The 23381-nt window shown below is 43.4% G+C and overlaps 1 protein-coding gene across 1 annotated transcript in view; it reads right to left on the bottom strand.

Annotated features, from left to right (window-relative positions):
- Positions 1 to 22143, bottom strand: part of CDRT1 (CMT1A duplicated region transcript 1) — a 53216-nt gene extending 31073 nt beyond the window's left edge. The window contains exons 1-8 of the mRNA XM_036341709.1: positions 18061 to 22143; positions 16092 to 16268; positions 14018 to 14218; positions 13802 to 13929; positions 12687 to 12809; positions 9000 to 9109; positions 6334 to 6534; positions 2697 to 2818 (exon numbers count right to left, since the gene is read on the bottom strand). Of these exons, the coding sequence (XP_036197602.1) occupies positions 2697 to 2818; positions 6334 to 6534; positions 9000 to 9109; positions 12687 to 12809; positions 13802 to 13929; positions 14018 to 14218; positions 16092 to 16268; positions 18061 to 18562 (1564 nt within the window). The 5' untranslated portion in view covers positions 18563 to 22143. The remainder of the gene's footprint in view (positions 1 to 2696; positions 2819 to 6333; positions 6535 to 8999; positions 9110 to 12686; positions 12810 to 13801; positions 13930 to 14017; positions 14219 to 16091; positions 16269 to 18060) is intronic.
- Between the last annotated feature and the right edge of the window lie 1238 nt (positions 22144 to 23381).

Here is a 23381-nt window from a genome sequence, read left to right as displayed (position 1 = left end):
GGTCTGAGTGTTTGTGCATGTGTCACCACTCTTTCTCCCTTTTCCACATCTTTTTCCTCCACCTACCCCTAATATGATGTGGTTTCTGGGTCCCTTGCTTTTCTTCTTGTCACTTTTTCCTCTGGATTTGCAGGGAACTTCTCATCCATACCTAAGGCTTCCATCTTTCATTATTATTGATAACCACCAAATCAACATACCTGGAATTCCAGACTGGTGTAGTCACACATGCATCTTCCTACTGCAATTCTCACCTGGGTAACTTTGGGAATCCCATACTCAATTTATTAGCTTTCTATTGCTGCTGTAACAAATTCCCACAAGCTTAGACGCTAAAAGCAACACATACTTATTATTTTACAGAAATCTGACATGACCTCAAAAGGCTAAGATCAAGGTGTCAGCAGGGCAGTGTTCCTTTATGAGGGAGGGGATCCACTTCTTTGCCTTTTCCACTTTCTAGGGTCACCTACATTCCTTGGCTCATGTTTTCCTTCTTATATCTTCCAGCCAGCAACAATACATCTCTCTGGCCATTCTTCCATAGTCGCATCTCCTTTTGATCACAGACAATAAAGTTTTAAGGATCCATGTGATTACCGATGGCCCGACATTGAAAACCAAGGATAATTTCTTAATTTTAAAGTCCTTAACTTAATTACATCTGCAAAGTCCCTTTGGCCATACAAAGTTACATAGTCATAGATTCTGGGAATTAAGGCATGAATATCTTTGGTTAGCCATTATTCTGCCTACCACACTCAACATGTTCAAAATTGAAGCCATTACCTTCTCCTCCATTCCTCATTCTTCCCTGTTGTTGCCAGAAGATTTGGTAGGTTACAATTCCCTGTCACTAATGGAAGTGGGGTTCTTACAATATCTTTAGAGAGGAATTTTCTAAGACTCACATGGGAGAAAGGGTGGTTTTTACTGGCATGAAGTTATATTTCTTGGGTTGCACAGTCCCATGTCTCTTAATTCAGCCCTGGAAAATACGTAGCTGGGCCTCCAGCAGAACCCATAGCACTGTCAGTGTCCAGAATTTTTGTTCCAGGGTGGAGCTGGGTCTGATATAGTATTAAGCTATCGTTAGTCCATTAGTCCATCGTGTGGGTCCCACATGGCTGTGAGCCACATGGGTGAATTCCAGGGAGTGAGTCCCCAGCCACAGTAGGTCCAGAGCACAAGAGCCAAGAGAGAGAATTCCCTTTGTTCTGGAGTTAAGTGTTTCAGATTTCACACCCTTCTGTCCACTGACTCACTCCCAGTTGTGACTGACAGGTAAGCATCTTCCCAAATCATTCAGACCTTACTGGGCATGCACCTATTGTCCAGTCCCTTCAACCCATTGATCTGTGGGGAACAGACTTGAAGAATGTTAAACTGTAGCTTTCTGGCAAAGCTGTATAAATAGAATGCCTATATTATTTAGACTCCCCTTTACTACGTTTCTGTTAATTAATAACCAGATTATTATAATGGTATCACTACTATTCCCCTATTCATCCTATTTAAATCCTATTTACATCGATGACACTTCTATATCCCCAGTGGCCTGAGTTTAAATTCTGGCCTCATCATTTGCGCTTCTATCTTTCTCACTTTTCATATCCAATTGGTGGTAAAGTCCTGCCAATCCCCCCTCTAGACATCTCCCTTCAGGGAGTCTATGCCATTTAATGTAAATTCGCACCTTCTGAGTTTCTTCACACTTGCCTGCTCTCCAATACTATAAAAAACACCACAGTCTCCAGACTGAGTAGTGTCTCACTTTGTCCCCTATCTCCACGTGGTCACTGCCCTCCAGATCCTTCTCCCATTCCATCACTAGAGTTATCTTTCTTAAAAGCACATTTGATCATGTCAATCCTCAGTTTAAGATGCATTTGTACTAGTAGCTTTCCATGTCCTATAGGATAAGGTTCAGTTTCCTTCCATGATGCAGAAGGTCTTTGATAATCTGGCCACAAACAAATTATCTTCCACACTACACCCAGCCAGACCAGCCAGGGGAAATCCCCTGAATATACCATTTTCTTCAACCTTCTATGGATTTGTCTGTGCTGTTCCTTCTACTTGGAATGTCCTCCACTCTCTCTCTCTATCTCTAGAACTAAATAGCATCCTGTCCGTGCTGTTTTCCCTCCTGCTCTTACTTCCACAGTCCCATAGAACTCTGCATGTTGGTTCGAAGTGTATGATTTAGAGTCAGACACTCTACCACTCAGCAGCTTTAATTTAGGGGAAATTGTTTTTCTCTCTGAATTTGGATCATTCATCTGTATCCACCTCATAGTGTTCTTATGGGATTAAATAATAAAGCATCTAACACAGTCAAAAAGTTAGTACTTAATAAGTGGCAGTTGTTATTGGTCACATATTTTATTATATTACCCATCATATATTTATATATCTATTTTCATTAGGAAATGATGAACCTCTGGAGGAAATAAAAAGCTATATTGAAAGACCCATATAATACTCATTTTATTTCCTTAATACCTCACACAGTGTCTAGCATATTGTACATATTCAACCAACAATTGTCAAAGAAATGGATCAATAGGTATATAGATGGGTGGATGGATGGAAAAAAAAAAAAGTGGATGCCTGTAGAAATGACCAAAATATGTATTTTGGCAACCTATGGATTTGGGGAAACTTCTTAGAAAGTTAAGGGTGTTTCCTCTCACCTTTCACCTGGCAATCTTTTGCTCCAGACACGAGCATTTTCTTATATAAATCGATGCAAGTGATTGTCCCCTGGTGGCCAGTGAAGATTCGTATGCAAGCCCCACTTTTCAGATCCCAGTATCTGCAGGAATTAGGCCAAAAAAAAACCCAAAAAAACGTTTTTCAGATTTTCTTAGGACCCAAGGGTTCATACTGTACAGTTTTCCTATAGATCAAAAAGTAGTTGTAAGGCAGAAAACTTTCCTGATCAAGCTCAGAGGCCTGGAATTTAATCTCAGTTATAGTACCTATTAGGTGTAACTTTAGGAAAGCTACTTAATTTCTGTGTAGGCTTCATTTCCTGATTGATAAGATGGAAGTGATAATATTAATAGTTACCACATAGGATTTTTGTGAAGAATTAAATTCACAAATGCAGTGATTGTTAACCCAGGGTGATTTCTACCCCCAGGGAACATTTAACAGTGCTTGAAGTTAGTTTTGGTTGTCACAAGCGGGATGGAGGTGCTCCTGGTATTTAGTGTATAGAGTTCAAGGATTCTGTTAAACCGCCTACAATTCACAGGAGTGTCTCCACAGAAAGAATTCTCCATCCCTAAATGTCAATAGGGCTGAAGTTGAGAAACCCCACGGTAAAGCATGTGACATTAGAATAGTAACCTACGCGTAGAAAATGCTCGATAACTGTTACATGGTAATAGGTGGAAGGGTTCCTGGAATGGCCACCAGGCCTAAAATTCATGTCACTGATTCACTGGTAGAGCTGATCTTCCAATTGTTCTATGGCCTTACCTGTTTGTCGGAGCCAACACGCACCTACGGTGTGTTTAACGATGTCCTAGGAGTCTAAAAAAAGCATGTTTTGAATATCTGTTTCTAGCAACTTGGCCAACCATGTATCCAGGTTGTGTTTCTAAATTCATATAGAAAATATATTTGATAAACACTTGCTGAATGATAGAAATAGAAGAATTACCACAGCCATGCAGATCCAAAATATTTTATGTATATTTCTGAAGCGAATCTAATAGATGTATGGAAACATGTATGTGTCACACTGCTGTTTAATAAACAGGCTTGCCTGAGGTCTCTTAACTATCATTATTACAAATTTCCACTTCAGGCAGGTTATTTCTGTGGCAGGTCACAGGGAAATGCTTAGTTAGTAGACTCTGGAGCCAGGATGCCTGGGGTCCAAGCCCAGGTCCATCACTTACTAGCTGTGTGATCTTGGAAAATTTAATAAACAACTCTGTACCTCAGTTTCCTCATCTGTAAATGGGATAATAATGGCACTTGCCTCATACAGTTATTATTAGATTTGGCATAACATATGATTAATGATAAAATATAATAATTATTATTAATAATACATTCTTTGAATGTGAAGATTTTCTTCTAATACTCCCAAGTGTCTTATGGCCTTACCTGTTTGTCAGAGCCTGCTATGCACATACAGTGTGTTTGACCATGTCCCAGTAGTCTAAAAAAAACCCATGTTTTGAATTTCCATCTCTAGCAACATGGCCGACCATGTGTCCAGGTTGTTTTTCTAAATACATACAGAAAATGTATTTGATAAACACTTGTTGAATAGGAATAGAAGAAAATTTTTTGATTTTATAAACTTATAAATCAAAGTTGTAACAGCAAGCATGATACTTAAATATACTTGCTATAGATATACTCCCTTCAAAAAGGAGAATAAGCCCTGGCCGATTTGACTCAGTGTATAGAGCGTTGGCCTGCAGACTGAAGGGCCCCGGGTTCAATTCCAGGCAAGGGCATGTACCTTGGTTGTGGGCACATCCCCAGTAGAAGGTGTGCAGGAGGCAACTGATTGATGTTTCTCTCTCATCGATGTTTCTGGCTCTCTATCCCTCTCCCTTCCTCTCTATAAAAAAATCAATAAAATATATTAAAATAAATAAATAAATAAATAAATTAAAAAAATTAAAAGTGGAACTGCTGTATGGTCTAGAGGTCCCACTTCTGGGGATATATCACAAAAGACCTAAAACACCAATAAGAAAGAATATATGCACCCCTAGGTTCATTGCAGCATTAACAATAGCTAAGATCTGGAAACAGCCCAAGTGTCCATCAGTAGATGAATGGATAAAAAAGCTGTGTTAGTTACATTTACACAGTGGAATACTATGTAGCTATAAAAAAGGAACTCTTATTCTTTGTGACAGCATGGAGGGACCTAGAGATTATGCCAAGTGAAATAAGTCATCAGAAAAAGACAAACATGATCTCACTTATATATGGAACCTAATGAACAAAATGAACTGGCAAACAAAAGGCATGGCTACATGGAACAGACTGACAGATATCAGAGGAGCGTGGGGTACGGGGCATTGGAAGAGATCAACCAAAGAACATATATGCATATATGCATAGCTCATAGACACAGACAATAGTGTGAGGAATACTTGAGGAGGCATGGCTGGGTGCAAAGTAAGGGGAAATGGAGTACACCTGCAATACTGTCAAAAATAAAGATAAGAAATTCATGCACTACAGTTAACAATACTGTGCCATATATTCGAAAGTTACTAAGAGAGATCTTAAAAGTTCTCATCATAACAACAAAAAAACTGTAACTGTGCGTGGTGATGGGTTTTGTTTATATCTAAAACAGAAATGGTATATGCCAATTATACCCCCAATAAAATTTTTTTCTAAAAACTCATATATACAGGCACCAGGAGACAAATCCAAGAACACCTATGGCAGCACTCCTTGAAAGAATAGAAAACCTAGAAACAATCCAAATATCCATTAACAACAGAATAAATAAATGAGTTAAGATATATTCATCCAATAAAACACTATATCTCAGTAAAAATACATTAATTATTGCTGCCTACATTGTATGGATGAATCTCAAAATCATAGTTCAATGTAAGAAATCAAATATGGATGAATTTTTAAAGCAGTTCCATTTATGTTAAGTTCAAAAATGGACCAAAGTAATAAATATATTTGAAGATATATAACTAGGTAGAAAAACTATAAATGAACCTATAAAAATATAAGGGAATAATTAGTATAAAATTTAGAATAACATTACTTCTGGTTGGGAAGAAGAAAGAAGCAATAAGGGAAAGGCACATAATGGGATTTGGAGACTAACAATGTTTTATTTCTTGGCTTGAGTAATGAGTACAATGGTCCTTCTTATATTCTTTAAAAATTAATATATATATATATATATATATATATATATATATATATTTCAAACACTATCTTACTTCTATACAATATTTCAAACCCACAAAAAATACTTTCCCTGAAGGAATCTATAAAAGGAAATATAAATTGGGCCTTCATCTAGGAATGCTAAAAATATACTTTCTGATTCACAGTCTTCAACTAGAAAATACTAGTAGATCTGATCATTGTTATAAGCCTATCTCATCCAAAGTTTAAACAATATACAAATTCTTGGTTTTCACCTTGCCGAAAAAGCAAAATGCTGTGGACTGTTCTAGAGGTCCCACAGTTATTTAGGATAACTTTTCAGTAACTACAAGACTTTTCAATAACTACAGAAAGGAAAAAGTATATGCAGTTCTTTCTTCCACAAACCGGGGTTTGTGAGGCACCACAGCACCTTGGCCCACTCACCTGATACTCAGGTCATAGCTCCCGCTCAGGAGGGCGTTTTCCTCCTCACACACGAAGAGGGCCCGGATACTCCCAGTGTGGCCTCGGAACTGGACGGGGATCTCCTTTGCTTGTAAGACGTCCAGAAGCTGGATCTTCCGATTGGATGACACAGCTACCACATCTCCCCCAGAATAGTGGATGATTCTATTTCTGTCCCACCTGAGTTGCCAGGAAAAAGGATGATCCATGAAAAGAGAGTTAGTGTCCTGCCTGGAACTCACTAGCACAGTGGTTTCACCTGCAAGTATACGAAAAGTCAAGGCCTTCCAACAAGGACAGTAGCCAATATAAAGGCCTAGTGTTAATGGGCCCTGATAGATTTCTACCTCATAGCATAACAAAAAATCCATTTGGGGTAAATTTAAAACCTAAAGACAAAGGGCCAAAACTACCAAAAAAAATCTGCTAATTAATGTATGATAAATCCCCAAGAGAGAGAATAGGAGAATAGAGTATGCAGTATTTCCCAAACTTATTTAACCACAGAAACCTTTTTTCATGGAAAATCTCAGAGGAACACAGTTGGGAAGCCCTATACCCACTGCATATACCACTATTTCTTTTTTTTTTAATTTTTCTTAACCAATATCAAATGAACATATATTAAGTTCCAAGTTCTGAGCTAATAGGAGCCATGGGGGATACAAAAACGAGTAAGATATGGACCTTGACTTCAATGAGCTTGTAGTCTGATTAAAAAAAAAAAAAGGTGAGTTGAATTAATTTTCCAGTCATAATATTATTAGTAAATAGATAAAATATGATCAGGATGACCAAATAATTTATTATCCAAATATTTTTCACCTTGAAAGGGGACACTATTATTAATTACCCCAGGATCAGAGTAAAGTGGGATTGTTTCAGTAAAAAGGGATGCATGGTCACTCTAAATATGAGAAGCAATTTTGTTCTCATTGCATTTGTCATATCTTGAGTTCAACCAGGCACCATCTTTTCTAAAGAGTATTTATTGCCGTACCACTCATAAAAAGTCAACTTTGCCTGTCTCCTATCTGCTCTGCCTTTCCCTTAAGGACTGGTCAATATGCAATTTGTTAGTGTGACTCACAGCCAAAAATAAAATAGAGATGGCCTTCACAAAACCTTATGAATGAAGAGTGAAATCCTAGGCCTAAAGTATGGCAGAAAGTTGATTATTAAAGGGTCTTCTTACAGCATATCCAAATCATGTCACACTACGTAGTTATCATAAATACTATTTTCATATTTAACATGGAAAGATAGCCACAGTATTTTGCTGGAGCGTGTTATAGAAATATGTATAGCACTAGTGGCCTGGTGCATGAAATTTGTGCATGAGGGGTGTCCCTCAGCCTGGCCTGCACCCTCTCCAATCTGGGACCCCTCGGGGGATGTCTGACTGCTGGTTTAGGCCCGATCCCATAGGGACATCCCTCTCACAATCTGGGACCCCTGGCTCCTAACTGCTCACCTGTCTGCCTGCCTGATCACCCCTAACCACTCTGCATGCCAGCCTGCTTGCCCCAACTGCCCCCTGGCTGGCCTTCTCATCCCTAACTGCCCCCTGCTCCCCTGCTGGCCTGCTCGTCCCTAACTGCCTGCCCCTGCCTGTCTGATTGCTCCCAACTGCCCCCCCCCCCACCAGCCTGATCACTCCAAACTGCCCTCCCCTCCTGGCCTGGACACCCCTAACCGCCTCTGCCTCAGCCTCACCACGTTGGCTTTGTCTGGAAGGTCTTACAGTCTAATTAACATATCACCCTTTTATTAGTATAGATAGTATAGATAGACCCCTGGTGCACAGGTGAGGGCTGGCTGGTCTATCCTGAAGGGGGTCCTGGATCAGGGTAGGGGTCCCTTGGGGGGCAGGGTAGGCCTGGGTGAGGGGCCTGGAGTGGTTTGGAGGCCAGCCACACCCTCATTGGGTTGGGGTTCCCCACTAGGGGCGGTGTGGCCTGGGTGAGGTGCTGGAGTGGTTTGCAGGCTGGCCACACACCCTTTGGGGTGGGGGTCCCCACTGGGGGGTATGGCCAGCCTGGGCAAGGAGCTGATGGCCAGCTTGGGTGAGGGGTTGAGGGCTGTTTCCAGGCTGGCCATGCCCCCATCAGGGTGAGGATCCCCATTGGGGGCATGGCCGGCCTGGGAGAGGGGCCAAGGGCCTTTTGGGGGAGGTTTGCAGGCTGGCCAAGCCCCCAGCTTTGTAAAAAAATTCTAGAATAGACACCAGTATTAATGGTGATTTTCTCTAGAAGACAAGATTATAGGAGATCTTTGCTTTTATCTATACATTTTCTGGCATTTGGTGGACTCCCCCCCCCCCCCGCCCCCCCCCCCCCCCACACATACTAAGCATATATTACTTCTGAAATTAGAATAAAACAATAAAAATATTTCAAAAAATAAAGATTTTATGCACATAAATTGTGCATAAATTTGTTGGTCAGTATACCCAACATGTGTAAGGGGAAAATATCCCCCACTCACTGCTGATAATGGTGCAAACATCAGGCACCTATTCGCATGTTAATTTAGAGCTTGAGATGAGGAAGGATTGCCTTTCCAAGTGAACAAGGGTCATGGGAATCCTAAGATGCCAGTATTTAAGGATCTCTGAAGACCTAGATTCAGACCCTAGTACCTACGTGTCAGAGAGAATATGGATGTTGTAAGTCCCACAGAAGACATTTCTCTCCTCCATCTGGATCTGCTGGGTTTCCTGGTTCTGGTATGCTGTCCACAAGTTGTTGTCATTCTAACAAAGGAACACTTGGAGTCAAAGTACAGTGGCAACTTTACCCCTGTAGCCCCTAGAGCAGCGATTCTCAACCTGTGGGTCACGACCCCTTTGGGGGTCGAACGACCCTTTCACAGGGGTCGCCTAAGACCATCAGAAAACATATATATAATTACATATTGTTTTTGTGATTAATTACTATGCTTTAATTATGTTCAATTTGTAACAATGAAATTGGGGGTCACCACAATATGAGGAGTTGCATTAAAGGGTCGCAGCATTAAGAAGGCTGAGAACCACTGCAAGTCTCCCCTGGCAAGGGCACAAGTGCCCATGGATTCTTCCTCTTCAGGCTGTGGCTGTTGCTATGTGGTCATGGGGTACGGCCAAGGAGCAGGCAGCAATGTAATCTGTACGTTAGAAAATATTGAATCCAAGGCCCTAATTCTTCTCCCATTTCTTTGTGTTTCATATGCATTTTGATTCCATGAACTTTCAATATTGCTGATGCCCAACTTTTAAAAAAATGAGCTCACAGAGGGTATACTCACAGATAAAGGCACAGATCCCTTTTGATCAACCATTTCATGGAAGTAGGGTTTCACATTTACATTACATATACTTGACAGTACAAAGTATATTCATGGAAACTGCAATGTGTGAAATTACTGTTACACACTCTATTTTCATTTGCCCTTCAAAGTTTTCATCCATCTGCAACCTTAATTTTTCCTTACAGCTGCCTCACAAAGTACATCATTCACCCTACAATGTGTTCTCAACATTTTACAGATGAGGTATCTGAGTCTCAGAGAGGAGAAATCAATATACCCAATCTCAGCAGAGGTGCTTGCTTTCCCTTTCCCTTCCTCCCTCCCTCCCTCCTTCCTTCCCTCCCTCCCTCCCTCCCTCCCTCCCTCCCTCCCTCCCTTCCTTCTTTCCTCCCTTCCTTCTTTTCTTCCCTCCTCCTCCTTTCTTCCCCATTTTTTTTTCTCTCCCTCCCTTAATCACATTCTTCCTGAGCAGCTATTGCCTGCCAGGCATGCTGAATTCTGGCATAGATGAAAGTTCCATGCTTCTCAGGCATACCCTCCCCCCTCCAAAAGCAGAAAATAATACACGACCAGGCAACCAAAACACAGGGTGAGTTTGTCATGAAAGCAAAGAAGACCAAACCATCATGTTTGCATCTGGCAGACCTAGGGACACCTCTTCCTAAGTCTCCTTCCAAACCTTAGGCGTCACCATGCCTGTAGACTCTTCCTCAGGACGGCTGCTTTCCTCAGCTTACTCTCCTTCTTAATCTTAACCAAGTAGTGATATTCACCTACAAGCCTCTGAAGAATCTGTCCAACTGCCTTTCCTCCAGAGTCCAAGCAGCCTTGAATTAAATGAGGCTTCCCTGGCTTCTCACAGTAGGGCTGGAATTCCTTGGCTCTTCCTCATCAATTAAGCTTTGAGAACCTAGAATCTACATGGTAGAGTCATTGGGAGGAACAAGACCTGAGTTCAAATTCCAGCTCTGCCACTGACCAGCTATGGGAGCTTGGGCAAGTTTTCCAGCACCGTGGCCTGCATTTCCACATCCATAAACTGAAGCTATATACCTGGCCTATGGTGAATATCAAGTACATAATGTGTACAAAGCCCTAGGCACCATTCCTGGCACACTGTTTGAGCTCAGTACCCATTGCAATCAGCACCCCTCAGCAGCACTCAACCTCCACCTTTCCCTAGCAGACACCTTAACTGTTTTGTCTCACTGCTTCACATGTCCTCATCTGGCCTCCACATCGTCTCTCTTTTCCTAAATTATACATTTCTAAAATATATAACACTGTCTGGGTGGTTCTTTTTTGTCAGGCAATTATAGCTCTTTCACCTAAGGAAGAAGCATGTTAGTTTCATTATGCCCAACAGAGCTAACAGGCTGGGGAAGAGCAGATCAGCATTTCACTTGTATTTGCCTGTTATTCTGCTGGTTAGGATCCTGAAACTCTCTGTGCCTCAGTTCCTTTATCTATAGAATGAGTGAATGGACCAACTCAAAGCTTTAAAAAATTGCAAGTCAAATGAGGTAAACAAATGTATTTGCCTTGGCCCATATTTTTTAAAAAAATGATTTTAATTAGTTGCCAGCATTTAAAAAAGCAAAGAATGTCATATGATAATTCAGGTTTCTAACTTCTCTCAAAAGTTCAGGTGGCCTAGGTTGAGCTTCACAGTCTCCCATGGCAATAATTAGCTCTAGCTAAGTAGCAACTGGCCCCTTTAGATGGGAAGTGAACCCTCTAACCCAGCGATTCTCAACCTTCTGGCCCTTTAAATACAGTTTCTCATGTTGTGACCCAACCATAAAATTATTTTCGTTGCTACTTCATAACTGTAATGTTGCTACTGTTATGAATCATAATGTAAATATCTGATATGCAGGGGTCGCGACCCACAGGTTGAGAACCGCTGCTTAACCCATCACTGTTCTACTGTCCTTTACTACTTACACCACCACCTCCCTCATTCATGGGCCCTATCTGGCCTCTACAGACATATGAACTAGATAGTCTCTCTAGACACTTCTATTTCTCAAATTATAATTGATAATGCAGTTTTCTTGTGAGAAGCTACAGTCTGACCACCCCTCATTAAATATTCTTTTAGGACCCATTGAATAGTTTCAAAATAGAAGGCCCTCGAGCAAAGAGGAGGAAGCAGTAATCTAATGGTTCTAGGAATGAACCGTGCCTGGATAGGCAGAACATAGAGTTCAGGGTCTTCCATCTGCTCTTCATTATTGCCTAAGATTTGATAGGGAGATGTATGGTTAAGTAACTCTCCCCTTCCATCCTAGAATCAGAATGAACCTGGACGTGAAAGGTGAGAAAGTTTAATTCATTCTGGACCCTGGACATTCTGGACTGGCCCTCCTGTTCTCATTCCAGAGCCACAGACTCCTGTACCCTCTAGATCAGTGATGGCGAACCTATGACACGCGTGTCAGAGGTGACACGCAAACTCTTTTTGGTTGATTTTTCTTTGTTAAATAGCATTTAAATATATAAAATAAATATCAAAAATATAAGTCTTTGTTTTACTATGGTTGCAAATCTAAAAATTTCTATAGGTGACATGGCACCAGAGTTAGGTTAGGGTTTTTCAAAATGCTGACACACCAAGTTCAAAAGGCTCGCCATCACTGCTCTAGATGCATGGACTGATGGCTGTGGAAGAAAATCCCAACTATCACTGACATTGCTCCTGGCTCTGAGCTCTGCACCAGATGGCTTGGTTCTGGGGACATAGCAATGGGATTTGAAGTAAGGACAAACCCTGAGAGGACAACCAAATCAATCCATTTGTTTAATACATGAAGCATTTAAGGCTTAAAGAAAGGAAGTAACTTAAGCTGAAGGACACGTAGCACGGAATTCTGGTCTTCCTTCAGGAATATCACTTCCAATATCCTATATCCATATGCTATATTCCATATCTTCCAATTTCCTATACCCTATGTAAGGAATGAGCCTGACTTCAGCCTTCATTGGCCAGTAAGAGATGACTCTCACAGTTATTTGCCCGCGATGCCATCAGAACCCACCTTTGTTCTCAGTTTCCATTTCTGATTTTTCGCACGTATGCGCTTTATGTCATCTGTCATTTTAGGAACTGGGACGAAAAGCTTGCAGGCATAGGTGGGATCTATTCCCTTTGTGTAGGACCCCTGGGGGGAAAAACAGAAAATGGCTACTCTTGGTTCCTTTCTCCGAGAGGAAGGTTAAACTAGTGCTTGGCAAGATCTGAAAGAGGGGTAAGCTCTGACTCAGGGAGGCCTGGGCCTGGCCAGTAAGGCAATAGTGTGTGTAGACTGGCTTAAGGAGGATAATGATACTCTGGAACAAGACCAGAAAGAGATGGTCAGCCGTTCCCAGCTTTCCAGAGGATGATCTGCCTCACCACGCCTGCTTCTCCTCCTCTTCTCTCATCTGTCTCTGCTGGGAAAAATCCTAGCTGCCAAGAATCCTTGATTTGAATTAGGCTTCAGGCAAAAAGCAGAAGTAAAAATGCCAGAGAAAATTGCATTTTAACTTACAAATAGACTTTGTGGCCTTGTAGACATCTGTGTACTGTGTCAGGCTGACCTAGAAACATACACATGACTTCCTGATTGCCTAAGGCCGGGGTCGGCAAACTGCGGCTCGCGAGCCACATGCGGCTCTTTGGCCCCTTGAGTGTGGCTCTTCCACAAAATACCACGTGCGGGTGCACGTACAATGCGATTGAAACTTCGTGGCCCATGCGCAGAAGTCGGGTTTCGGCCTGGGCGAGTCTATTTTGAAGAAGTACCGTTGATATTTGGCTCTGTTGACTAATGAGTTTGCCGACCACTGGCCTAAGCCACAATGCAGCTCTCTGGGCCGGGGGTCACGTGTTGGGGCAGGGGTGGGGAGGTGATTCCCTGCTTCACATGATTTCCCAAGGCTCTGCCTTTCTCTTCCTGGTAGGTTTCTACCTGTTCTCCCTGCTCAATGCACTCACAATGGTATAGATTAATGGGGAGTCCACACAAAAAGGAAGTGACTGTTGAAGCCTGTGAAGCAGCAAAATGGAACAGGCCATTCAAAGGGTCTACTGAGTGGACTGAAAGGCTCCTGTCAGCCAGCTTCCACAAGGAAGTGAGGCCAATCTGCAGACCACCCCTCCCGACAGGAGTACCTGCAGTAAGGCGATCTGGTTGTGAATGAACGAATGCATCGAGAAGTCCTTCTTGACTTTCTTTGCCAGTGCAGCCCAGTGCTGGCTCACAGCGGCACATCTGTTCAGGGTGCTTTTATCAAGCATACCTGGGGGGAAAATAGATAAACCTGGGACCCTATAAACTGGATTGCAAAGGGAAGACTCTTGAGAAATCCCCAATACATCCCAGCATACTTAGAATATACTTGGAGATATGGATGGGCAGTTGACGGATGAAGTCCCGGTATTTGCTGGCTCCAGAAGACAAGTCTCTGACAACATCCATGTCAACCAACAGATTGGAGGAGGTGTGCCCTGCCTTGAGCATGTGAGCTTTTCCGGAATATAGCCTATTCATCTCGGAAATGCACTGGAGCGAACTCCTCCATTGTCCCTCTAGAACCAAGCCAGAGAAAGGAACATGGTTTGTCTCTGTGTAATTCCAGGCCAGAACTCATCAGAGTCTGCCCTTAGGCTACTGGAGTTTTTCATTTCTTCTGTGAAAATGAAATTAGAAGCTCCCTAACCAAATATGCAAGTACTTTCCTGCCTTCCCAGCTAAAGGAGATGTCTGTAGTTTCAAAGCCTGCCCTGCTCAGGAATGGCGCCTGGAATTTCCTTCAAATTAAGGAAGCATTTTAAACAATTTTAAAAGAGGGAAATGGATGAAATAAATTGGTAAGATGTTGATCATTGTTGAAGTTTGGTGATAGTTATATGAATGGTTATTATACTACTAGAAGCCTAAGTGCATGAATTCATGCACGGGTGGGGTCCAGCCAGCCTGGTCCCAATTGGCGAATTGGGGCTAGACCTGTTGGGAGGAGGAGATGGTGGGAAGTTGGCCAGCCCGCCCGCCCAGATCAGGGCCCAATCAGGGCCGGCCTGGCTGTGGGGAGGGTCCGCAGTCAATTGGCTGGTGGGCCCCACCCCCAAATGGGGTAGGGGAGGCCGATCCTGGGTCAGTGGCTGGGGAAGGGGCCGTGGGAGGTTGGTGGTCCAGCCTCACCCCCTATTGGTGTGGGGGGGCCAATCGGGGGCAGAGCTGGCTGGGGGGAGGGGCCTTGGGCCAATTGGGGTGGTGGGGGCTAATCTGGGATGGGTCTGGCCATGGGGAGGAGGTGTGGGCAGTGGGCCAGCCAGCCCCAATGGGGTGAGGGGGCCCATTGGGGGCCAGTGGCTTGAGGGAAGGGCCATGGGTGGTTGGCCGGCTGGCCCTGCCCCTGACCGGGGTGGAGGGGCCGATCTGGTGTGGGCTGGGCAGGAGGAGGGGCTGCAGGAGTTTGGCTGGCCAGCCCTGCCCCCTATTGAGGTGGGGGGCCAATCAGGGGCAGGGCCAGACAGGGGGAAGGATGTGGGCCAATTGGGGTAGGGTGGGGCCATCAGGAACAGGGCTGGCAGGGGGGGAAGGGCCGTGGAGGGTTGCCTGGCTGACCCACCCTCAATCGGGGTGGGAGAGGCCCATCAGGGGCAAGGCAGCCAGGGGGAGGGGCTGTGGGAGGTTGGCCACCAGCCCCACCCCCAATTGGGCTGGTTCGCTGGCCACAGTGGGCATCATAGCAACTGGTTGTTTAGGTCGTTATGGCGTTCCGGTCACTGGCTTTTTATATATATGTATAGATTCTATCTACTTTTCAAATTTTCTATATAAAATGGTTTAGAATCTATATGTTATATTTCCTGTCATTGTTTCATATATATGTCTTGCTTTGCTGTCCAACTTAGAAAGGCCTTGAGGTCAGGGTTCACATCCCCCACTGCTTCTATTTCCTGTTCAAGGAATCCAGTACTGCAAAAACAGCCATTGCATTTTTCAAAAAGAGTGCTGCGGGGTAGGGGAGACCAAGGGAAGGTCAATGGGGGGGGGGGGGGAGAAGACATATGTACTACTATTTGTAACACTTTAAACAAGAAAAAAAAAAGAGTGGGTTGAATTCTAGGGGTGCCAACCATGCCACAGGTCAGGGGCTAAACAAGGGACTTAGCCTGGGACAGAGAGAGGCTTCCAAAGAAGCCCTTGGGAGTTTCCTTTCTGATCTCTAGTCTCAGGTATCTCTCAGAGGCACCTTGCTAGAGACTTTTGGTCATATTAACTGATTTTATCCTTGCTTCTCCCCTTCCCAGAGATTCCAACACAGCATAAGTGAAAAATGAAGGTTAATTCCCCAAATCTGTCACCCCCAGATGCTATTGCCCTCTCAGCCCCTCCAACTCCATTGGAGCTGCCCAATCTCATATCTATTGGCTTTCTCACTACAAGCCAACTTACCAGTATTAGATGCTTCCCACCCAACATTTTTAAGAAAGCTTTTTCCCCCTGAATCTTTGGACAAAGGGAAGGATGTGCTCTTGGTTCTGGCTGTCCAGTAGACATTTGAAGTATCAAGCTGGGGGTTGTAGTATTTCTCAGGAAATAAAAGCATAAGATTGGGGTCTTGACCAAGTTCTGAAAAACAAAAGATCAATACAAGGTTGTTCATTAAGCAGGTGTGTGGGGAAAAATAATGGCAGTAAATTATTTAATTTCTACTTGTTTCTTTTAAATATATATAAAATGGGCCAAGCCAGTTATGTCTGTTTTCATTTGGGGCCTCTGAGTTTCTATGCAAAAGTCACAGAAGGCCCCTACTTAGATTTTTCCAGCCTACCTACAATGCAAAATTTATCAGGGCTCTTTTACAAGGAGAGAGCATGAGAGGGCTGTGGGAAAGAGCTGAAAGAGGGACTGCTTTTCTGAAGCTCCAGCTTAATTTTCTTCGATGGTATGAATGAATAAGTATCCTTGTCAAAATAAAAGAAAATTAACTTTTTAAGAAAGAAGCTCCTCTAGGACAAGGAGAAGGTTGCACATCCTGTAACTGGGCTCGACCCTAATATATGTAGCTAATTGCTGTGGAGGGTGATGAAAACCTTTGAGAGTAAACCACAGAGCAGTGCATGTGGATGTAAAATCCAGGCCTGCGGTAGTTTGCCCTCCCTTGTGGTGAGGGGTAGCACTGCACAGTGGGAGATGCTCAGGAAGGAAGTCCTGGTTTTCAACCCCCTTGGCTGGGTGACCCAGTTCAAGTCACTCAGATTCCCTGAAATATGGCTTCCTTATCTATGAAATCCAAGAGCTGGACTAATTTTTTTTTTCCCATCACTTCTTCCTTTCAGATTACCATTCTTTCACTTCCCTAATGCACAAAGAAGCCAAGTGGCATATCTCGGTACCTAATTGCCCATAGTTCACCTAGCTTAAAAATCCTTTTGGATTCCATTAGTCTACAATTATAACCACAAGTAAGGTTTATGGACATTAGGAATTCTCATCCTTCCAGACCTCAAACTCTGAAACTCCTTCACCTGATAGCTCGCCCCCAGTCTGCTCTTATCTTCACTAAACCTGTGCTTTCCCCACACTGGACCTTTCACTCCTGGACCCCTGAGAAATCTACCTCTTGCCTTCTTTTTGGTTCTTTTTGCTTCCCTGATTGAGCTGGCCAAACATTTCCAAGATCTTCTCACCAACACACTAGGTCAATGGCTCTCAAAGTGAAGTCCCAGCCAGCAACATCAGCTAGGAACTTGTTGGAAGTGCAACTTGTCAGACCTGCTGAGTCAGGAGGTTTGAAGGAACCCAGCCATCTGTGATTTTATAAGCCCTACTGGGGATTCTGATACAGCTAAATTTAAGAACTGTGCTAGCCTTACTTAGCCCTTTCGCTGTCTCCAGCCTTGGATAAACTCCACTTCAAGGCCAGATTTTATGTGCAAGCAAGGAACATAGTGGAACGAGTGAAAAAATAAAGTTCTAGGTTTTGACCTGTTGGCCTGGTTTCTGCACAGCGAAGGGTAAAGGGCAAAACAATTCTATAGCTTCCCCCTCACATGCCTCCCAAGGCCAGTCCAACCTCTAGCTCACTGACGAAGGAATCACACCCGCCTTCAGTGATAGACACACAGACTAGCCATTTCTGGGCCAAAGGGAGAAAAAAATCCATTTTAAAGGCTTCCCAGTTAAAAGTTCGGTACACCCTCCTACATTTGTCATTTGATGATTTCCTAGAAGGAAGTTACATTCAGCAAGTTCTCCTTTGGGAAAAAGGATCTGGTGTCAGGGCAAAGGACTCTATTCTGCCTTCAGAAAAACTCCAATCTACCTAAGTTTGTCCACAACTGTAGTTCCTTTACCAACTCCAGGAGTCTGGCTCCCTGGTCTCTAGGCCCTCTTGGTCTCTACCTGTAGCCTCATTTACCTAAAATGGTATCCTGCTCCCTCTGAAAAAGGACTCTGATGACGTTGGCAGCAGTGAGTAGTAACTTCCGGTCGCACATCTGAAGCAGCAAGAGTGTGTAATTTGCCTTAGTCCGGTGGGTGCTGCTCCCAAACCAGCACAATATCTCCCTCATCTTCTGCTCTATTGTCCTATCCAGCATCTGGTTCATGAATTTCATGATGTCCCCCTCCTGCTTGCTGAGGTCGATCCGGGACCTGGTATAGATGAAATCCTTCCCCTGTGTGGTCTGAAGGATATTTTGAAAATAGTATAACAAATATAAGCTATCCAACTGTCCCAGAATGCTCACTAGAAACCTCCTCTGAGCTATCTCACTGACCCTTAGGAACCACTCTTTAGTGGAGAAGATCTTCCTAGCCAAGATGCACGTTTCACACCTCTGGCACACGGGCACAGATTCATTTCCCTTCTCACAGTGAAAATAGGGGATAGTCTTGAGCCTTGATTCCATGTTGTCCATGATCCTGAGATGACCAGCTCATTTTATCCTTGCCCGTGGTCAGCCCCACCAAACAGCAGAGGGACAGGAGAAGCTGATAAATATCCCAAATGATGCTTTTCTATTATAAACATCTCCCAGAGGAAAAGCAAACCTCTGAGATGGATGGGAAGCTTAGCTCTCCCAGAAACTGCCAGTGGAAGTCCTAGGAAAGGTGGTTTTACCGTAAATCTCCTAAACCTGGCGCTGCTTTTGTGGAGGCAGTTGCTGTATATTCTGAAAGAGCTGGTCATCTCATTTCTAGAACGAGAATAGTGTTAGTCAAATTTAAATAAAATATGGACCATTTTTAAAGGGAGAAAATATTGTGTAGCCTGGTGTTGAGCTTCAATATGTATTGTTATTTAGTGACTTTTAAATATTTGTGAATATAAAATTAGATGTAACTTCTTATGGTTATAGCTGTTTGATTATATGGTGGCTATCCCAATGATTGTGAATATATTTACACTCATTTTCTTAACTCATCATCGAAGTAAACACACATGTGTTTAATATAAATTTAAGTTACTTAGCTGATTGAGAACGCTAACCAGAAACCTCTTTAGGGAAGCACTCCTTAGTGGAAAAATTTTCACTGGGACAAAGAGTGTACTTGGGGACTTCCAACCTCAATTACATGCCCACCCATGTGTCTAGGAGGCAGCTTAGGAGGGAAAAGTGTGGGGTCTGGGCCAGACTCTTGGATTTGGATCCCAGCTCATCTGCTTACTAGTTCTGTGAACACAGGTACATTGCTTCATCCTCTCCACTTCAGTTTCCTCAGCTGGGAAATTGAGACAACAGTTCCTACTTCATACTAGTAAAGTCCTTATGAGGATTAACTGAGCTACCATACACAAAGCATTTAGGAGATTGTCTAGTACATAATTAGCCCCCAATAAATGCTAAGTATTGTACCCTTGTCACCATCATCATTATTATCATTGTGATCACTCTTCTGGCAGCCGGGCAATCAATGTTCACTAGGATGTTCATATGTGTGTATGTTCATACATTGAGATACATGTAAAGAAATAATGCGAGTGTGTGTTTTTAAAATAAAAAAATGACATGAAAATAGCTTACTTATTTCATGAGATCTTTATCTTTTAACTCTGGCTTATGATCCATTCAGGAGTGACAACATAAGGGTGCACATGGCAGTTAGAAATTTTTCAAAATAATTAATAAAGACGTACTGCTGCTAAGTTGGGAAAAATTACTGTATTAGACTATTGCCTAACATAGCTACCCAGCTTGTCCCTGCAGCCAAAATGCCCTTGTAAATGTCGGCATCCCAGAGAAGAGACTTGAAAGCACACTGAGACCATTCTGCTTCAGACAAGACGAGGTTCAAACACTGGTTCTGGTACTTTGCAACTACATGGTCTTGAGTAAGCTACCTGGATGAAGATGGCAGAGAAGAAGGCAGGTAATAAAAATTATAGCTACCTTCTGGGATTAAAGCAAATGTGTGAAACCAGTGTCACTGCTACTGTTGTTGTTTTTATGGTTACTACTCCATATTAAAGAGAAGATTTGCAATGACATAAGCACTTCCAGTGTAGAGACCAGGCAGTTAAAGATAGGCATTGGACATCATTGCCAGCGGTGGTGTGCAATGGCAGTCCCATACAAGGGTCGGGTGTGGGACAAGGATCAAGCTGGGAAGGACAGTGCTGGTAGCTCAGCCTCTTCTATCTGAAGAGATATTTGAAAGGCAAGAGCAGATTAGTATCTAATCTATCAGAAAGGCCAGACAAAGGAGGGTGTAGGAGGCGGGAGCCCCAAAGCAGAGGATTGGGTATATATTGTCCCCAGAAGGACTACAAACTAAAACTAAAAGTAGCTTGTTTTTGAAAATCCAAAGTAAGATTTTAATCTTTGAGGCTGATATACATGAAGGAAACAGTTTTACTAAGCCAACAGCCTTCACTCCATGCTCAGAGGCCCACTGTGGCCCCCTTTGAGGGAAGTCAGAGAGACTAGGTGGAATCCCAGAGGTGCGGCCTTAAACAAGTACCTCCAGTCTCCCTGAAGCCAGCTTCCTTCCTGTGGATGACACACGATCCTCCCTACCCTGCAGGATGTAACGTGAGGATTGCATTCATCAAAGTAGGCCATCATGCTGCTTCTGCTGCCTCTCCATTCCACTCACTACCCCACACACACATATGCACACCCGGGTACGCACACACAGCTTCTCACCTGGCTCAGGACTCATTTGGGATCTGATGGTAGGGTTTAAAAAGTGGCCTTGGTGAAGGGCAGGACAAGATGACCAGATGGGATAAGCCAAAGGGCTAATAGGCAACCTGGAAACTCAATGATTTCTCATGGGTGGAGAAGTGGCTCAGTGATACCCAAAGAGGTGAGCAGGCAAACAGGTCTCAGCCAGAGTGAAACCCAGGTCAGGAAACATTTCTCCAAGGAAGGCTTTGGGCTGAGAAATTGGTATTTCTCAGATATCCAGGCTACCAGCACCCTGAAGACCAGTCCCCTAGCTTTCCTCTCTGCCCTCTACTGGTATATTCATTGTTTATGATTCTGACTAAGCCCTCCTGCCATCCTGCCCCAAATCTACACTTTCTCTCCCATCCTGCCACGTGGTTTAGAGAATCCGGCAGGTCCAGCTGCTGCTTCCTGCCTGGCTCTGTGACTGCCTAACACTGCACCTGAGTCTATTCTGGTTCTCATCAAAGCTGCCTGCCTCAGGCCAGCCGGAGGAAGTCAGGAAAGGGCTCAGGCCCCAGAGCAGGGGAGTGTGGAATGAAGCCATGCTGTGCTTCTGAGCAACTACATACCCCTGGATAACTCACTTTCTGCCCTCTGCCTGCTTCCCTTTTCTAAAATGGAAATTATAGTTCAACCTAGCTCACAGGCTGGTGTCAGGGTCAAATGAATGGACATATATAAAAGGCACTTTATAACGTGAGATGAACAATACAAGAAAAATACTAGTAGTTCGCCCCCACCCCCATCTCTGGAAGATTTGTTCCAAGACCCCCAGTGGATGCCGAAAACCTTGGGTAGCACTGAACCGTGTATCCACTATGTATTTTCTTATAGGTACATAGCTATGACAAAGTTTAATTTATAAATTAGACACAGTGAGAGATTAACAACAACTAATGATAAAAGAGACCAATTACAATAATACACTGTAAAAAATGTATGTGTCTGTGGTCTCTCTCTCCAAAATTCAGATCACCAAGGTGGCTGCTAGGTCACTAACAGGCAGGTGGTATATCCAGCGTGGAGACGCGGGACAAAAGGGCGATTCCATCCCAGGCAGGAAGGAGCAGGACAGTGTGAGATGTCATCACACTCTTCAAATTGATGCCAAGTATATGAATTATGAATTATTCATTTCTGAAATTTTCCATTTAATATTTTTGGACAATAGCTGACTCCAGGTAACTTTAAAAAGCAGCACCATGGCCCTCGCTGATTTGGCTCAGTGGTTAGAGGGTCGGCCTGAGGACTGAAGGGTCTGGGGTTCAATTCTGGTCAAGGGCACCTAACTTGGTTGCCGGCTGGATCCCCAGCCCTGATTGTGGCGCATGCAGGAGGCAACCAATAGATGTTCCTCTCTCTGTCTTGCCCCGCTCGCTTCCACTGTCTCTAAAAATCAATGGAAAAAATATCCTGGGGTGAGGATTAACAACAACAAAAAGCAGCACCATGGATAAGGGGCTCTACTGTATTGTTATCATGAGGGAAAATGGGAAAACTGCCATGTTTGAACCATCACTTTCCCATCATGTGAGTTACACTTGATGACCAAGTTAAATGATAACGTCTCTGTCCATGAGAAATCATTGAGTTTCCAGGTCGCCGATTTGCCCTTTGGCTGTGAAAGAAACAGATAGGAAATAAGGGCACCGGCTAGAAATGTTTTCTATCCAGAATGGGGAGAACCAAGAGAGCACAGAAAAGTTCTCAGCCTCGCTAAAACCACTGAATCCCCAAGAAGACAGTGTATCCTTGGGGTGGCCAAGACTTCTTCCTGCTTGTACTAAAACTTGTGGGCACTTGCTATTGGTGGCTGGAGAGCAGACCAGAATGAAGAGAACAGAGGTAACCAGTGGCTCTCAAACCTAAATGTGCATCAGCTTCCCTGCAGGCCTTGTGAAGGCAGTGCTGGGCTCCCTGGAGCTTCTGAATCAGTACTCCTAAGCTGAAGCCCAGAGCTGGCATCGCTAATAACTTCTCAGCAGGTGCTGCTGCTGCAGAGGAAACCACACTTTGAGAACCACTGATATAAGCTATGTCTGTGTCTCCATACCTGTAAATATGACTTCACTTTAGAAGTAAACATAATGTTTAACTCTTTCAAAAGGTATTATTGAGTGTCCTTGACTGAGTTACTTAACCTGTCTGAGCAACCAGTTTCTCACTTTTGTTCCATGAAATAGAGAAAATATTATCTATCTCACAGGGCTGCAAAGATTAAATGAGAAAAGAGATGGGAAATGGTATCTAAAAATGGTACTCCCAATGTTACAGCCCTTTCTTCTCATTAATCTTTAAAAAAAAATCTAAGCTTTTTGGAAGATACCTAAGGACCTCAGCAAAACTTCAGCACAGGGACATGTCAGCCAGAGGTAGGTTTGAAGAGAAAAAGAGGACCCAGAACCTCTGATGTGTCTGACCAGCTCAATACGCTATCATACATTCTTATTCGTATTTGAGGAGTTATCAGAGACGGTGAGGGCTTCTGTGTGGCAGTTGTTTAGTTATTTTTTATCCAGGCCCTAAAGTTCATGTCACAGTAGCTTCCATGGCTTCTTATGGG

Source organism: Myotis myotis, unplaced genomic scaffold (assembly GCF_014108235.1).
Source record: "Myotis myotis isolate mMyoMyo1 unplaced genomic scaffold, mMyoMyo1.p scaffold_m19_p_17, whole genome shotgun sequence".
In the NCBI taxonomy this organism is placed as follows: Eukaryota; Metazoa; Chordata; class Mammalia; order Chiroptera; family Vespertilionidae; genus Myotis; species Myotis myotis.
This window is presented reverse-complemented; position numbering and strand designations above follow the sequence as displayed.